The sequence below is a fragment of the Pectinophora gossypiella genome, chromosome 1, assembly GCF_024362695.1.
Source record: "Pectinophora gossypiella chromosome 1, ilPecGoss1.1, whole genome shotgun sequence".
Taxonomy (NCBI): Eukaryota; Metazoa; Arthropoda; class Insecta; order Lepidoptera; family Gelechiidae; genus Pectinophora; species Pectinophora gossypiella.
This window is the reverse complement of record NC_065404.1, coordinates 1,968,241-1,987,067: the sequence shown is the minus strand read 5'-3', so window position 1 is coordinate 1,987,067 and position 18,827 is coordinate 1,968,241. Positions and strand designations below refer to the sequence as shown.

At 35.3% G+C, this 18,827-nt stretch overlaps 1 protein-coding gene across 1 annotated transcript in view; it reads right to left on the bottom strand.

The window, feature by feature from the left end:
- Positions 1–161: 161 nt before the first annotated feature.
- Positions 162–18,827, bottom strand: part of LOC126366603 (basic salivary proline-rich protein 1-like) — a 54,055-nt gene continuing 35,389 nt past the window's right edge. The window contains exon 3 of the mRNA XM_050009773.1: positions 162–1,375. Within this exon, the coding sequence (XP_049865730.1) occupies positions 162–1,375 (1,214 nt within the window). The remainder of the gene's footprint in view (positions 1,376–18,827) is intronic.

Below are 18,827 nucleotides of genomic sequence, written 5' to 3'. Positions count from 1 at the left end.
AATTACAAACCAGGGAATAACATTAAAGCACTTCCACGGTGATAGACGTTCTGTGATTCGGCTGCAAGGTCCGACAGTGGAGATGGTAAAGGCTCGCATTGGCCCGGATTGCCTTCTTCTGCTGCAGAGTCCGGCGGTGGCGATGGTGATTGCTCATGTGATCACGGGTTGCCTTCTGCGGCTGCAAGGTCCGGCGGTGGAGATGGTGACTGCTCGCGTGGTCTCGGGTTGCCTTCTTCGGCTGCAAAGTCCGGCGGTGGAGATGGTGATTGCTCACGTGATCTCGGGCTGGCTTCTGCAGCTGAAGGGTCCGGCGGTGGAGATGGTGACTGCTCGCGTGGTCCCGGGTTGCTTTCTTCGGCTGCAGAGTCCGGCGGTGGAGATGGTGATTGCTCACGTGATCCCGGGCTGGCTTCTGCAGCTGAAGGGTCCGGCGGTGGAGATGGTGACTGCTCGCGTGGTCCCGGGTTGCTTTCTTCGGCTGCAGAGTCCGGCGGTGGAGATGGTGATTGCTCACGTGATCCCGGGTTGCCTTCTTCGGCTGCAGGTTTCGGCGGTGGAGATGGTGACTGCTCGCGTTGTCCCGGGTTACCTTCTTCGGCTGCAGGGTCCGGCGGTGGAGATGGTGACTGTTCGCGTGGTCCCGGGTTATTTTCTTCGGCTGCAGGGTCCGGCGGTGGAGAAGGTGACTGCTCGCGTGGTTCCGGGTTGCCTTCTTCAGCTGCAGGGTCCGGCGGTGGAGATGGTGAATGCTCGCGTGGTCTCGGGTTGCCTTCTTCGGCTGTAGGGTCCGGCGGTGGAGATGGTAACTGCTCACGTGGTCTCGGGTTGCCTTCTTCGGCTGCAGGGTTCGGCGGTGGAGATGGTGACTGCTCGTGTGGTGTCGGGTTGCTTACTTCGGCTGTAGGGCCCGGCGGTGGAGATGGCGGCTGCGTGTGTGCACTTAGGCCACCTTCTTCGGCAAAAGGGTTTAGTAGAAGGGATGACTGGTGCGCGCGTGATTCAGGTCTGATGTTGAATGCAAAAACTGATGAAGGTGACAACAGCTGGCTTTGGTGGCCTTTTATATGTGTAAGCTCGATTACGAAAGATGAGGCTTCTAAATTTAGGTCATCTCCTATATTTCTCCTCAATACACTGGAATTGATCGAAATATTGTCAGAGTTTTCTTCGTCACTGAAATGTTTGGGGTCGAGTCCAGATCTCTTGCTTTTAGGTTCTGAAGAATTTGAATTGTTAGTATACGATTTTCGTTTACGAGTATTAAAAACGCTATCACAACTAAAAGTTTCAGTTTCACAATCTTCTGCAGTCTCAGTGTTACTGCCAGAGTTATCTGAATCACTCGTTGTATGCGGCGCAAAAGCATCTCCTCCTGGACGCGCACAGGTGAACTTAATGAAAGGCGATATTTAGACAGATCGACGTGTATGGACGTTGCGCGGGGGGAAGTAGGAAAGTATGTAGTGATTGTAGTGTTCCGAAAGACATGAAAAAATTTCGATGTAGCGTAGCACTAGAGATTTGAAAATTTGATATGTTGTGGCACAGTAACTGACCTGTGAAATAAAAGTACAGCTAGTCTACGTTTACTGACGTTCTGGTATGAAATAATATTTTTTATAAGACGTAATACCACGTTGTGCTGTAGAGATTATACCTAATTTCGGCGTACTATGACGTTGTTTACGTGAAAGTGTTAAATTGGACACCACACAAATTGAAGTTACAATCATGCTTCGGTTTCACCTTTGTCGTATTCTATACTACTTTCATGTTTAATTTTAAATTATTTGGACATTCTGTGCTTTCTCATTAATGTATTATAAAATTCCTAAATCAGATGCTGAGTGGCTGCAGTCAAGAGCAATAAAACATCCACATCCACCCTTGATACAAGGAAACCCACAAAAATTAGAATACCGTGACCAACATTTGCATTCCTTGTGTCAGTTTTAATATACATAGCAGTAGCTGTATGGTGTTCAAGTAAAATGCTGTTTGGTCCTAGCAATGTTTATTAAATCTGGGTAGATTTTTGGGGATGTCCAACCCACGGAAATTAGAATTCTCTATGAATCACGCTTAATGTAATCTTGAGCGCACCCATTTTCTCATGACCAGAGCAATATTTCTATATTAATTATACATTCATGTACAATGTAAACATGATCTATTGTACATTTTTGGGGTGACTCTCTACCTCATTTCCCTGCCTTTTCTAATTCCTAAGGACCATTCTATTCATTGTATATGGCTACTATAACTTTAATAAAAATAGTGCCCACCGTGCAAACTACAATATAATAGGCCTAATTATGCTTTATGGTAATTTTATGACAGAAATGTCTTCTTACACTGAAGGGTGTATAATTTCTGTGGTGGACAGTAGAATGAATGTGTTTTGTATGGGAATTTGAATGTTTAAGTTGTGATGGAATTAGTGGTAGGATTAGTTCTGTTAAGATATAAAATGTGTCATATTTATGTGACATCAATTATATCAAATGTAATTTGGCTTATTAATGACAATAAATTCGCTTTGTTCGCTACTGTGTCTGTTTTGGTACACGGAGATTATAATTGTGCAGTTTTCTTCATCTTTTAACATCTAATCTATTTAAATATTAAACGTTTGTACTACTGTGTATTAACACTATAACATCTAACCGTTATTTTACCTTCACGATATTTTCAGATTTATTTAAAGATAATTCCTGGTAGATACATTTGAGCTGTGCAGTTCTAGGCTAAAAGATCTCCGATGTTTCTCTGTATTTTGTTTATCATGTAAAAATATAAGTAATACGAGTACAACAAATATTGCTGCTAATATTTTACTCAGGATTTTAATATTACCAAACAGAAAAGATAGTGATTGTGGTTTAGGATTTTATTATTTTATTCTGATTTGAAATTGACAGGTGGCTACATTTTACCTCTAATTACACACCCTTCCAACACTAATACTTACGGACATTAAAAGTATTAACAAGAACATTCTAGAACCATTCGTGTGAACGTAATCTCTTTACATTCCCTCAGAGACTGTGGGCGGGCGGCACAGCATGCTATGCCACGCCCGATTACTAGCCACTTACCCCAAATTTCACATACCCTGAGTCTCATAGGAAACTGTTCTCAAGAACGTTGGCAACTTTGGCATCCAAGAGTGAGAGGTGTTCCAGCCTGCTGGGATAGGCGTGGTTGCTAGATTTAATAGAAATTTTAAATATTTGACCTTCGATTCAGGAGTATTACTTAGTATCTTACGGGTATTATCGTATGATTAATATTTTACAGCAAGTTACATTTTTACAAGTAAGAAATTATTATCGTCCAAACATGTGTGTGCAACATATGACGAGCGATTTTAATCATGATTCGCTTTAATAATCACGTAGCAGAATTTTTTTTTTTATTTGTAGCTTAAATACCTAGGTAATATTTTTACTGCTATATAAACTGCTAGACACGATTGATGGTATCATTATGCATTATATTTTTTTTCTGTATATAATAATCAAAAGACATAAATACCTACTTTAACTATGTTCATAATACAACTTCAACAAAAACCATGTGCATTTTAAATCAACACACAATATCTCACAAAAGACTAGAGCAAACATGCCATCCATCATATTTAGCGATAAATTAATTCCCAATTCATCAAAATTATGTATCACAGTATTCTTCACACTCTGACCAGCGGGGTGTCTGCTACCCTTAGCCGTAAGGGTTCTTAGAGCCCTAAAGGCTATTACCGTATGGGACAGCCCTTCCTTGACTTTACACGGTAACTTTCACACTGACTTGTGGGCAGGGCCCATCACGCTGAGAAGATTAGAGCATACATTTGAACTTGTTGTACTTTAAATACTAAACAAACACACTACTCATGAGAAAAAAAGGCGTAGTCAAAAAATCGCTGATTGCAAAAGAATAGCTCGCATTAAAATATTTGGTGAGAAAGAACTTGTTGAAACATTTATTGGAATTTTGAAGGGTGATTGAAGGAATTAAAAGCAGATTTAGAGAAGTAGGAAAGAATAATAATAAGATAATAGAAACCTTCACATCCTCTATGTCGCCTTTCGAACAAAGCACCGAACAAAAGAACAAAATTGATCCACCGTTGCCTAAAGGGATGTTAGATTCAGGTGTCAAGAATTCTAAAATAAAACCCATTCACAAAAGAGATCCGTCAACGTATCAAATCTCTTTGGTATTGACAAAAAATTAAAAGAAAAAATGTCACAAAAGAGTGTGCGCAATCCAAGAATCCAATATCCTGCACAATAGAAGTTGTTATTTTAGGTCTAAAAGCTACTGTGAAATCAAATTATACATTCAGAGCGTTTGTGACTCTTATCTAATCGTACATTGATCGATTCTAAAAGTTAAATAAAACGAGATAGACGCATCTATGCATCCGTTTTGGTTGCATGTTTAGTAAGTAACATAATCATTATAAGAGACAAAATAAAAAGAAACATCGGTCAATGTTGCAATTACTTTTTAATACACACTGATTTTGTTAGATTGAAAATCGTAGTAAGTAGTAAGTATTAGCGCAGTATGAATAATAATACATTATTATTTAATTTTAAATTATTATCGGCACTGAATATTTAGTTTTTTATTCATTATTGTTCCTTCATAAAATTACAGTAACACTTCTAAAACGTAATAAAGAATAAATTTAACTTAATTGTCCTGAAACAAAGCAAAGGTAAAAAGCAATAATTGGTAATAAACAACTAAACAAACAAAATAAAATGTTTAACAACAGTGTGTTAGCGCAACAGAAGAATATGAGACAAAAAGCAAAAACGCAATAAAATAATAAAGGTTAACAACCGGACCGTGAAATGCGGAACAGCAATTCAGCAAAACAAAGAGTCATAATTCCGCAAATAGACCAGCAAATCGTGATTTTGTCCACAAAAGTTCACGAAATCGATCTATAGGTTACAGAGCGAACTTACGAAAAATCCATGGTTCTTGCTATGAAATTGTAAAAAATATCGATAGACGAAAGTCTTATTGCCATAATTTACGTTACGTTTCTTTTTACTTATAGACGTAGTTCAAATTCCAATAAAACTAATTTCCTTTAATTTAAGTGTATTTTATACATTCCATTTCTCCAGCATTTTATGTTATTTTTATTACACTAATGTTACAGATACCAAGTTTTAATGTACATTTAGAAGCATAAATGAGTTCTTAATAGTAGTATGGCATGCTACTAAAATTTTAAATCGATTATTTTGACTTCATTCTATGAATTTGATTCCACCAATTGCCAGCGTCACGTCTCCAACATGGCCGCCGGTGACACGCCGCATTGTTCAAACAGAAACGACACAATCTTTTTTATCTTTTATTCTTTTTCTTTCGTTTCTTTTTAACTTTTATTCTTTTCTCTTTGATCACAATGGTGGCACGCTGCGGCCGCGCGTTTACTTACCTATGTTTCGATCTTTGTTTTTGGCGGGTGTCAAAAATTCTACGTCGGTAAATGTAACTTTAGTTGCTTTTAGTTTTCTTTCTTTTGTTGTTTTGTATTTTGTTTCTCTAGAAATTGTGAGGTTATAAGCCTCAAATTGTTAGTTAGTGTTTATTTAAATGATTTTGTAGAATCTTGATCGTAATTTTGGGTGTAACTGACTTATTGTAATAATATAAGCAGCGGTTAAATACACATGGCTTATATATTTTGCTAACAGAGAAAACTTAACCAGCTATTTACGATTCATACACACGACTTGTTAAACACGTCATTATTATAACGGGAACAAGCTTTTATGCTGTCATCTGCGATCATAACCAAATCTCCATCCTCGCCAATCAAGTATCTAATCTTCTAATTGTGCAAACTCAAGGCTTCTTTTTGTCCATCTGCACACAAAGGCAATTCTTATTATCCATTCATATCATATTTATAAATACGTTTCATGGCATTGTCGACGTCGCGTCTCCCTGAGGATATTGCGGACAAAGAATATTCTTTGTGCCATAAAGGCAGTCTTCGTTTTATACAAAGCACGCAACCAGTCATTTTCGTACCTATTGGCTATTTTACGACAATAACTGTATTGTTATCGAAAGGGATTGTGTCCGTACTCTCCGCATTGTCCGTATCGCAATTCGTGAAACTGGAATTGTTTTTGAATTCGCTAACGAACACGCCCAGGGTAGGGTAGCAGTTGCTTTTATGCAATTTATTTTTAACTTAATTGGGTTAATAACGCTTTGGTAAAATAACAAACAGATACCGCTGTAGTCGTGAATTATTTATATCTCCAAACTCTTGTAGCATTTCTGTTTGCTGCAAAATCTAATGATTACGTTTCCATGCTTTACCAATAATAGAAAATAAACTAAACTCAATCTGAAAAATACTTTAACAGAAGCTTTAAAAACATGTCCATATGTGATGTAATATTTGTATATCGTCATCTTATAGTATTAGTGAACACCACCTGTTTGACTCACCACCGAATATGTTTTTATTAACAAATCCTTCAAGAAACACGCAAGTTTTAATCCAGGTAATCTGTTTTGTCTCGATATTTACCCGAATTAAAATTAATTGCAAGAATTCAAAGCTTTACTGAAGAAAAACACACCAGAATGTGGTTTTTCTGAAATGCGCTTACCAAGATTTCACTACAAAGCGACGATAATAGTAATACTATGTATATATTTTGCATGGCGTAACATTTTAAAAAGAGCAATAGATTTCAGCATTCTTTGGTTCATTCATAGAAGTGGAAGTAAACACAAACATAATATTATGTAAACACAATGCTATTTGCTATGTCTGGTCATAGATAGAGTTTGGAACGATTTGACCAGAAGAAGAAAATGTGTTTATTGCTTCACTAGAATAATTTGCTCAAAATTATCTTTAATAACTTATCTTTATTTAACTCTGTTGGTATGATATAAGTAGGTACCTATTCTAACCTAACTTCAGGAAATGAATCGAAATTTATGTTTGTTTAAGTATTTTTCATACTAAAGATTTAAAATAAAATTGTGTTCTTTTATTAAAAATCAAAAGACTTTGGGTAAGTATTCCATTGTTTTTCATGCAGTTATAACTCTATGTATAAGTCCCAAGAGTCTTGCTGTGCGTGCTAATATTTGGTTTCGTGGTCACCTTTTGTCATACCTGGTCTGGCCACTTGAGCACAGCATTGTGGAGACAAGCAAAGGAATTCTACGGTTTGTTTGTTCAAATCTCTTTGGGCTTCTGTTCAGTGAATAGTTTCTGGTGTACAAACAACAATTACTCTGGTATCCGTTGCTTTATGTGGTGCTTTAAGCTGGTCCAATTATTTGTTCATACGTGCTTTTACGAAAATACGCTTCTCATGAAATAAATGGAAACACCTCGCAAGTTTAAGTTTCTTAAAGGTTATCGTAAAAATATAAAATAAGAGAATTAGGAATCAAAAGTAAATGCCATTTTATTGTTGTATATTAGTGTTCCTTTAAAATATAATTAAAGTTAATTAAAGTAAATTTAATTTAATTAAGTGTATCGATTGGTTTGGTATGAAAAGTATAATACAATATTTTTGTTTCCTTAGTGGATTTTTGTCAGCTCCTGTTTCAAACCAGTTCATAAATCTAACGAAAGCGTCGAACAAACTATGACGTATTTTTTATTATATTATATATGTTCATTTTTGCAGATGCCCTTAACTTACGTCAAGAAAATGAATAACTTAACATGCAATCTTAAATTTTGAAAAATTGCCTATATCAAAATTACAAAAACAGTTGCTTCTGAATGTTATACATGAATTTTAGGTAGTTTAACAAAAGTATTGGGGGAACTAGAAAGATTCGAAATGGATAAGCCAAATGGCAAATATGAAAAACAGAAATTAAAACCACCATAACTAGCTACATATCCGTGAGAACTTTTATTATAGAAATTTAACACCCCAAAATTGAAACTATGCACCATTCACAGAAGGCATTAGACTGTGAAAATTAACTGATGCGATATCTGTCTTTGTTGAACTATATTGGATTTTGTTTACCCGTTAACCTACTTCTTTCTTTCATATAATATTTATCTTTATAGCTTTAGAGTTCAAAGTACTTCATTCTAGTTGAGAATCTTCTGTGGTTTGATCCCTTTTGTCTATCCTTTGTATATCACCCTTTGCTTTTATAGAATTAACCTCTCTTGTCTTACGCGATCGTGGTCAGATAACAAAAAATCAGAATGGGAATTTAATTTGCTTTTAGAAATCATGTTTAAGGACATAGTGTCTTTCTCTACCAGTTGTTTCATTCTTCTTTTTTTGGATTTTGGAATGACCACTTTCTTTGATACAATAGTTCAATTTAAAATAAAGGCGTTTCTCGATATAGAAAACATGTGACCGACGGTTATTCTTGCAAAAAATTACTTAGGTGTCCCAATTTTTAATGTGAATTAATTTATTAAACATATAAGAATAAAATAAATTTATTGCCAGTAACAATTGTTACTGGCAACAACTTCTTTACATATCTTGTTACTTACTATAAAAAACAAATACACAAAGACATTACCTTTATCAACAACATTCACAATCACTGACTTCTACAGTTTCACTTCAATCAATTGGTCTAAAGCTCATTTGAATCAGAAAAACAATTTTGACTTCAAATTATGTACTCGTACAAATCGAGTACCATTAAACATAACTTGCAAGACATTAATTGTACAATTATTTCTAGTCTTTGTATTAGAACGAACGGTAGTTAGTTTCTTTGTAGCCCACATTTGGAGAATGGCACGTGGTACTACAAAAGGACCACTCTTGGACCACTCATTACGATTTAATGGTCTTACGTTTTGAAAAAATATTCTTGACGTGTACAGTGGCAGACCACGAATAGTTCTTACAAGATTTAAACCACATAGCACCTTGTTTTAAACACAGTAAGAACTGAGCTGAGTGAATAAATGACGTTGTCTGAGAATGATGAAAGATTCGTTATTTAAATTCGACGGTTAAAGTGTCAGATAAATTGTCGACCTCGAATCGTTGTTCAGATTCACTGTCCGTAATTACGGCTGCTGTTTGTTTGGTATTTTAATTTGAAGTTTCAACATTTTTCAAGTACATGATATGACGGTTTTGTTCTTCATTTACTGTTTAATTGGAAATCAAGTGGTTGGAAATAAAGACACTTAAAGCTCGTCAGTTTAAACAGCAATTTTGTCTTTAATTAAAATCTCTTCACATGTGACTCGTGCACTACTGCACAGTTCTATTAAAATAAATGAATACATTATTTTTATGTAAGTCTACTTGAAATAATCTAGCTAAAGTTTATAAAGTACATGTGTCCCAAATCTCCATATGAAATACTCGAAATTCTGGGGATCAATAAAGCTAACAGATAATAAATATAATATTATATAAGTACTTTTCGTATTTTAATATTTCTTCTATTAATAAGTACTTTAATACTGTGCTATTTTTAACTTATAATAAGATACTTTTAGGCTCAAACTCTAAGCATGTCTACCATCACGATGCGATCTATCAAAGCTTTTCCTAACGTTTCCGACGCTATAAATATAACAGGCCACATTGACATGTTATAATACTTTCTCAGAGCGTGTTTGGTTAATAAAAAATGAAAAAAATACTTCAATGGTCGCCGCTATTATACAGAACGGATATCATTGTGGCAATGCCAGAACCTGTTTAATACAGCCAGACACGCCGACGCCACGATTGAAACTCACAACGCTTCGTTCAAATGGTACTAATTCAGTAATTCGTATTTTAGAAAAGGCAATTTCTCTACGGTTTCCCAGAGGAGTTTTGTATAAGTATTCTGTTATTGTGGATGTAGGAATATTTTTATTACGGCCAAGAAGAAGTTATAAGTTATATAACGTTATTTATGTACTAATATTTCATGAAATATTATGTTCTTTGAAATGTTATGTTCTTTATACACCTAAGCATACATTCAAAGATGTAAAAAAAGCTAGACCTATTCTTGAATTCTTTTTTATGTAAAATAAATTTGCTTATGGGAAAACATGCACTGAGGTGTATCCTCGTATTCTATTTTCATTATTTTGATTGCAACAAAATAAAAATAACGCTCCTCCTCTTGTCATTGCTCTAAAACACGCTTGATCAAAAACCGTGAATCACATAAACGTCTTTTCATTACCGTCTCATCAAAGTTTCAATATAAAAATCAGTGAAGAAATAAATGATCACTTCCATTGTCGAGACTCGAGTGCGTTCGGAAGCTCTCTTCAAATTTCCATTGTCGTCCTGTAAAACCGCTGCATCATTTTAATCAAATTTCTGAACGTTATTTATCATTCCCCTCCCTTTCCCCTGTTCAGTTCAGAAATCATTTTTAAAATAAACACCAAGAATGCGTTCGGAAGAATGCGTTACAAAAATATGTAAAGGATTTAAAGCAACTTCGTTCTTAACAGGTGTACGTTTCTTAGTGTTGCCGCTCTTTCGAATACACTGTAAGTGATAAGTATTACGTCTTCCACTTGCTCTGCATCACTTTCTACCTTCAGTGCTGGTGTTAGAGCCTTTTACATAATGATTGTTTTTAAGATCATAATCCCTTTTGGAAATTTTCGACCTACCAAACCGAGGCTTACTCAATGAACTTTTTTTGCTGTCTACTTAATACCATTTTGTTTTTATTTGTTAGATACATATGTTTTTTTCTAAGGACGCATTCCGTTTGATTAATATACTATCTTTAGTTGGATCGATCGTATCTCAATAAAAAGGGTGTTTTGAAATTTCTTAATAGACGGCCCTGATTGTTATGTTTTGCCTTTTTATTTTGCGGGCAATTAAAAGTGTTCGCCGCCGTAACTTTTTTTTTACTAATTGTTTTTATAACTTATTCCTCATCCGCAGTATTTGTGATATAAATAAGTACTTTATTGAGTCGAAAAACATGTTTTTAGTTAATTTAAAAATAGATAATGTATTGAATAGGATGTGTAAATAGAAGTTTGCATCAAATAAAATTGTACCTACTATGTTTCATTCATTACTTTTTTCTTTAGAGGCCATTAGTTTTACTACTTATTTCCGCGAATTATGAAAACAACAGCAGGCAGCTATTTTGCCCAAAGGGTCAGTTTGGCGGCGCAGAGTGGCAACATAGCCAGTATTCTGGGGACATGGCTTCGATGTGGTGAGCTGGAGGACATTTTTTATTTATAGCATTTTAATCTTATTTTATATTTTGTTTTTAATAATATGTGTGTTGTTACAATTGTAGTTGAAAAAAATATCATCATCATCAATTTAAGAGCCACTATATTTTTAGCCACTATTTTTTTTTATATGAAAATATGAAAAACGTATGACAGTAGCAAATTACGTACAATTACTTACATAACCACCACCAACCCGCATTGGAGCAGCGTGGTGGAGTATGCTCCATACCCCCTCCGGTTGATTGAGGGGAGGCCTGAGCCCAGCAGTGGGACGTATATAGGCAGTTTATGTTATGTACGTACATAGGCTGCCGAGGGTAGTTCAAGAGAGTTCCTCTTACCTAATTTTTAAGAAGAGAGTCAAAGAGCACTTTTTATCCATAGAGTATTCGTAGTCTAAGTATATTGTTATATATATAATAGGTATGTATGTAGGTATAGTATATTTTATATGTGTATATATTTATAGAGGCTTAGGCTTGTGTATATATATTTTTTTAAACGGTTTTATATGTAGATATAATTATTATAATGTATTTAATATATTGCACCTCTTTTTATTCTTCCGCAGTTACTCTAATACTACCTCTGGGTTGGCTGGAAGAGATCTCTCTTAGAGATAAGTCCACCCTTGTAAACGTCCATTTCTTGTTTGTGATGTAACTAGTTGTTAAGTGCAATAAAGTATATTATGTAAGATTAGGTACATTTCCCGTCGGCGTTAACAGACACCACGGAATTCCACTTACTACGATCCTGATACTCCTTCGCTTCCTCCACTCTCATCAAAGACTTCATGCATGCTCACCGGTTTAGAGTACTCTTGACCTGGCCTTTCTTTAAAACATCCCGGATCTGATCGCGGTATGTACTAGGCCTTCTTCTTTCAACAACATAATTTCGCACTTTTACGTTCTATATTTAATTACGTTCTATATTTAATTACGTTCTATATTTAAATCTTTATTACGAGTACCTTTATATTTTACCGACGCGATGCAAAAAATAGGAAGTAACTAATTATAACCGAAAAGCTGCCTCCACTCATATTTTGTATAAAAATTCTCACGAAACGGAAATACCATATCATATCCTAAAACTATTATGATCTTCAATAAATACCGTACTTATGTGCGCATGAGTGGACTTGCGCAAACGCGCCGACAGATCTATAACATTGATCAATGAACGCGATCCATTGATGAAATAATCTTGAAAATGAGGTAAATGCACGATTATGATTTACAAAAAGTGTTATTATTATTATTTTTCTAATATAAGTAGGACGTTTATGAAATAGGTATTATTATCAGCAAAAAATTCAACTTTATTTATAAAACACTAAAGTTTGAATTTCTAAGAATGAAATGGTGATTCCTACACTTGGGATGATACATTAGATCATTGTCGCTTACGACACTTTAAGTATCAGTTTGTTTGAAATGTGCATTGTAGACAATAATTTAAAAGACGTAACCGCCATGTTCGTATCTTTACCCTTATAACGCAATGGTTTAAGTTACTTCTATATCATTAAGCAACATACACATACGCGGTAAATAACGCAGCGTTTACTGCCGCGCCATTAGCCGCATCGAATCGCAAGTTTGCACAACAATCGGCAACAATCGATTCTTTACTCCAATCGGCATTTTTTCGCTCGATTTTTAACGCGTTCATTGTATTGTCGAACAGATACTTTGTGTCTGTTGGTGTGGAAATTTCATTGGTTTTGTACGCAGATGGTACTTAATGGTACAATTTACGCTGGTTCTATAAATCATTACTTTTGTCCCAACTCGTATTTAGTGATTAATTTTCTTTTTTCCGAATTGTAACATGTTCTGTTGATGTAAAACATGCACGCGAAGAGGATCTTGCAGTTTTCCATGTAATTTTGCTGGATCTTACCAAAAAGTTAGGTAACATATTGTATTCTGAGATTGGGATTCTCTTAAAATGCATAAATGTTTTTGTCATAATTTTAATTATCATAATCCTTTTCGCATAACGTTTTTAAGCATAATAGTACTTTCCCATAATAACATCTAGGAATACTGGTATTTTAGGTATAACTTATTTTTGGACTAATATTTGTTGGTATAAATTTGATTCGCATATAAATAGGTATCCATAATTCTTTTTTAGAATAATAGTGTTTTGTCATAATTTTTTCAAGGCATAACAGTAGGTTAGGGTGCGGCGGGGGTGGCCCTTGGGCCAACAGTTATGACAACAATTATGACCAACAGCATGAAATAGTGTCAAAAAATATAAAAAGTCACAACTATGAATCAAATGCAGCCAAGGAAAAGTAAGTTTCGAAAATGTTCAAAGTTGTGCCAAAACTTTTCTTATTCGGAGTATAGTTTTTATGCTTATAAATAATTACGCTTATATATCATTATTGTCATTAATTATAATGCTTATAATAGTTATGAATTTCAAAATTATGCTTAAAAGGTTATGACAAATTAATACTATGCGTAACTAATAATAGGACAAGTAACATTATGCCATGGTAAATTATTACATAAAAATTTATGCGTAAAAATAGAGAACACTCCCCATTTGCCTAGCCAAGTAATAGGGTAATTTCCAACTAGTCAAAGCAGTTACTTTTTTACTAAACGTCAAAACACGAAATTGCTATGTAGGAATTTGTATGAAAAAGCAACCTGTAACGTCATAGAAAAAAGTGACAAAATATCGCACTTATTATATCATTTTTCTTTATTAAAATTCATAAATAGGTTAAATAGAAAAAAGGAAACATTTTTTGTCAAATTTAAATCTGTCTTTATTTAGTAATCAGAATTTTATAATTTATCTTTATCTATGACCTAGGAAACTACCCAATTAATAACCATTTTCGGCAAATCTACATTAAGTCACGTCAAAAAAAATGTAGTGTGTAAGATGAACTATAGCTTTTATTATGAACTTATCCATCATTCAGAGACCATTTAAGTATTTATCAACCAACCAAACGCTTCAGACGAAACTCAACAATTATGAAGGTACAGTCGACTTCGCTATAACCAAAAACAAATGCCTAAAAATCCTAAATATAGTATTATTCCATTTTAAGCAAAACAGACCGATTCAAACGAAAGTCAACAATTATGAAGGTACAGTCGACTTCACTATAACCAAAAACAAATGCCTAAAAATACTAAATATAGTATTATTCCATTTTAAGCAAAACAGACCGATTCAAACCTGCTTAAAACCCATGAACGACCTCCATTAGGTATTTCAACGGCAAACAACAAAAGAATCGAAAAATAATATTGGTATGAATTCGGCCGATTACCGGATGCGACGGTGACATGATAAAAACCCTTTTTCGAGTGTTAATGCCGTGACAAATGTTGAATTTATGCGATTGTGGTGGCTAAGGACTCCTGCTGGGAGGTTGGCCTGGTCGGCAGTTGGGAGCGGTGCATACTGGGGATGACCTTTGACTTGGTCTCGGAAAATATTGAGAAAATTTAACATTTTTTAAGTTTTTGGTTATTTAAGTAAACAGGGGCAATACTAGTATGTTCCTAAGGTGTTTTTATTTATCATTTTTGTATATTACGCAGATAATACGTTTCAAATTAGGCCCCTCGTTCATTGCAACACCTTGCACGTAACACCCACATTTCTTTAAATCACCATTATTAAATGTTATATATATATATATATATATAATAGTAGGTATAATTAGTAAACAACAGTTGGCACGAGTATCGGATTCTCTTTAAAATAAGATTTTTTTGACATTTTTGAACATAAAACAAAATTAAGAACATTGCAATTTGCAGCTAGTGTGACATCTCCTTAACAAAATAATATCAAACCATATTTTTGAATTCTCGGCTGTAATGATGCGGTCTGGATTATTTGCGAGGGAAGACAAGGACATATTAGCAGGGTCCCGGGTTCGTAGCCGTTTTGGGCAGCTGATGTCACATGTAAGACGGTAGCGTTGTCCAGCTGGGTCGCCAATTTTATCGAAAAATAAAAAAGTTTAGTCACTTATTTTAGTGTGTTTTCCAGTATGAAATGAAACATCAGGTGAGATTGTGGTCAAACGCGAGCCTATAGGTATTGTTAAAAAAAAAGATTCGAATAACTTTAACCCTTTCACGGACAGAGATCATGGGTCATTGATGGTTCATAATAGGTATTATGACACCTTGGGATAGGAACGTCATTAGACGTTCTGTCCTTGAAATTGTTAAGACGACATGTCTGAGGGTGTAAGATAGCGATAATGGCTGAATAAGGGAAAACGTCGACCACTTCGGCGGGCTCGGTGTAGCGATCTTGAATTTATATTATTTGCTGTCCTTTGCTAGAGTAATCGCATCGTCAGGATCTTAACCTAGGCAAAGGGCCCTATACCTTCTTAAAATATTGTAATACAATTTCAGTAATTTAGCTGTCGAATATTGTTCCCAGACGGTTATACTCCAAGCTATCCTGTCTTCTAAGAAATGTCTTGTAAAAGCAAATTGTTTTTTGTGGATTACATTGAAGATTAATTATACTTAGTCCATCAAAATTCAAGAAGACTTTCTTAGATTGATGTACAATTTAAACAGCATACTTCTTTACTGAGTTGTATTATGGAATGTTCCAATATCACAAAATAATCATGAGATAATAAGAAGAAAAGAACTTTGAATTAAAATGATTTGTTTTTGAGTAGCAATCGCGTTTCATCTTGATGGCACAGCGGGACATAAATCTCGTATTAATGCAAAACAACATCTTACATTACTGTTGACACTTAAGACCGGCCATTTTATTTTTGCCACTCTCAGTTTTTATTCCCGCACTTATTCTATAGGCAATAAAGAGAATAATAAATAATTATAAACATAAATTTTCAAGCCTTTTATAATCCGGTGGCCGAGTTTTTTGAAGCCAATTCTGTAGCTTAATTTAATTTGTACTTTATTATTATTTTGATTAATAAAGGGCAAACCGCAGCGACATTTTCTGAATAGTTGTGTCCGAATTTTCTGTGCGTAATTTATTACCTCATTAGTTTTGGCATAAAAATATGTTTTGTTACACAAAATATATTTTTCTATAAATTATTTATTTTTCTAAAACCTTTACGCTCGTCAAATATAAACGTTATGTTATGTACCTACGTTACGTTTGGTGTTTCCTTGTGCAGGATGTATATTGTTCAATAAAAGGCTAAGAATAATTAATTACAGAAAGGTTACTGCAAAATTTATACTTATTTTCCATTACAATTCTCACGCTAAACCCCCGACTGTCACAAAAATGGCATTTTGACATTTACTTCACACGGAAGCCATCTTGGAATGTTAATTGAACGAGATGTTAATCGTAACTAGTCATTGTGTCGCGACCATTATCACTTAGTGTGCCCTGGCCTTTATGACGCGACTTAACTTTTGTATGGGAAAGACAATGTCGTGCTACTTGCAGAGTTATGAAGATTATTTTTAATCTATTTATTTTATGTATAGAGGAAGTGAATAATTGTATGTAAATAACTGTTTTTCAGAGGAGCTGCGATTGTTGAAGTTAAGCGACTTTCGCAAAGGCCGGTCATAGGATGGGTGACCACAGAAAAAAAAAGTTTTCATCTCGAGCTCCTCCGTGCTTCGGAAGGCACGTTAAGTCGTTGGTCCCAGCTGCATTAGCAGTCGTTAATAACCACCAATCCGCACTGGGCCCGCGTGGTGGTTTAAGGCCCGATCTCCCTATCCATCCATAGGGAAGGCCCGTGCCCCAGCAGTGGGGACGTTAATGGGCTGGTGATGATGATGATGAACTGTTTTCGAAACACCGCCATATAATTAATACCACACTACAGTACAGTCACAGCCCGGACACTTCATACAAAACACCTCGTTTTACACAGACATTACACATTGACGTAATCATATACGCACATCTGTGTGTGTGTGGTGTGTGTATGTGAGTGTGTGTGTGAGTGTGTGTGTGTGTGTGTGTGTGTGACGTCGGACGCCCATACGACCGAAGAGTGAAGTAAGACGAAGGGTGTGGTAAACCTCGGTCATTTGTAGAAGTAAACTGTAATACATTATTGCTCTTTATTATTATGGACATTTGTACTCGTAATTATACAGTTTATTTTGTTTAAGTAATACAGTTTTCACTAACACAATTCGCTCGACCAATATAGACGGCAATATGACCTGTCACGTTGGTCTAACAGAGAGCTCGGTGAGGTGTGTATACTGATGAATATACCTCTGATCACCCCAATTAAGATATAGTCGTGAGCTTTTCTTATGTTATAATATATAATTATTATTTTCAGGAATTGAATATGAAAAGTAATCATATGAATATTAACAAAATATAAATTCCATAAGACAGAGATGTGGTGTAAAAGACGATAATAATGACTAAGATTGAGAAGGGAATGTTAGGTTGGTTTGGACACGTAGAGCGGATGAAGGATAACAGAATTGCAAAAGCGGTATACAAAGCAAAAGTTGATGGTAGGGCTGGCAGAGGAAGACCGAGAAGGACTTATGATGACCAAATTGGAGATGTCCTTAGAAAAGGTTAATACGATCTACTCTGAACCGGCGTGCGTGTATGAAGCGATTGATGAATGTGGAGGAAGCAAGAGAAGTGTGTCAGGATCGAAGCAAATGGAATTCTATAGTCTCTGCTTACCCCGGTGGGAAATATGCGTGAGTTTATGTATGTATGTATGTATAAATTCCATACAAAAAACCTACCTTTAAACACCAATTCAATCTATAAATATTGATAAACCAATTAATACAGACATCACTTGAAGACGCTCAACAATATGTTTATAACGTAGATACATGTTTCACAAGTTTATGGCCGCTACTGTGGCCGTACAATAAAACGTACGGACGGACGGATGGACAGACGGACGAATGATATACGGGATCCAATTAAATTGTGTCGTAAGTTCGCAGCGGCTACTAATGATGAGCTACTGGCGGTCTTGGGTAGAGATACAAAGATATTACACATGGCATGAAAGAAAACGACTTGGACGTGTCTTCCTGTGTCGTTTTAACTTTCTTTTTTTTTTGACGCGGTTTCCCCTCAATAAGCGCTGACGTAGCCAGGTACAAAATTTAAGACAACAGATGTGAGGGTGCCTAGGTGGACGCGAGCCTTAGCTCAGGGCGTCATTTGAGAGAATTAGGTTTAAGAGAATCGGCCCTGTGTTTAAATCTTAAACAAGGAGCACCTGACTACATCAATCAGTCCAGAAAATATAAAAAAAATAGGCAGAAACAGTTCAAAAAGTCGATTCGACTTCTACATCCTGCCAAATGAGACTCTCTTTCTCCACTGTTCTCTGTCCAGCGACAGACAATCAAATCCATTAGATCAGAAGAAAAAGATCAACCTTACTTTTGTGATTGGCATCAAATAAAAAAAAAACATTAATGCCAATCAATGAGAAAGAAAGAAAGAAACGTTTATTATAAAGGGATACCACAGTAACAAATACAAAACAAATAACAAATATATAATATAAAACACAGAGTTACACACAACTTACAATCAAACAAAAGAAAGA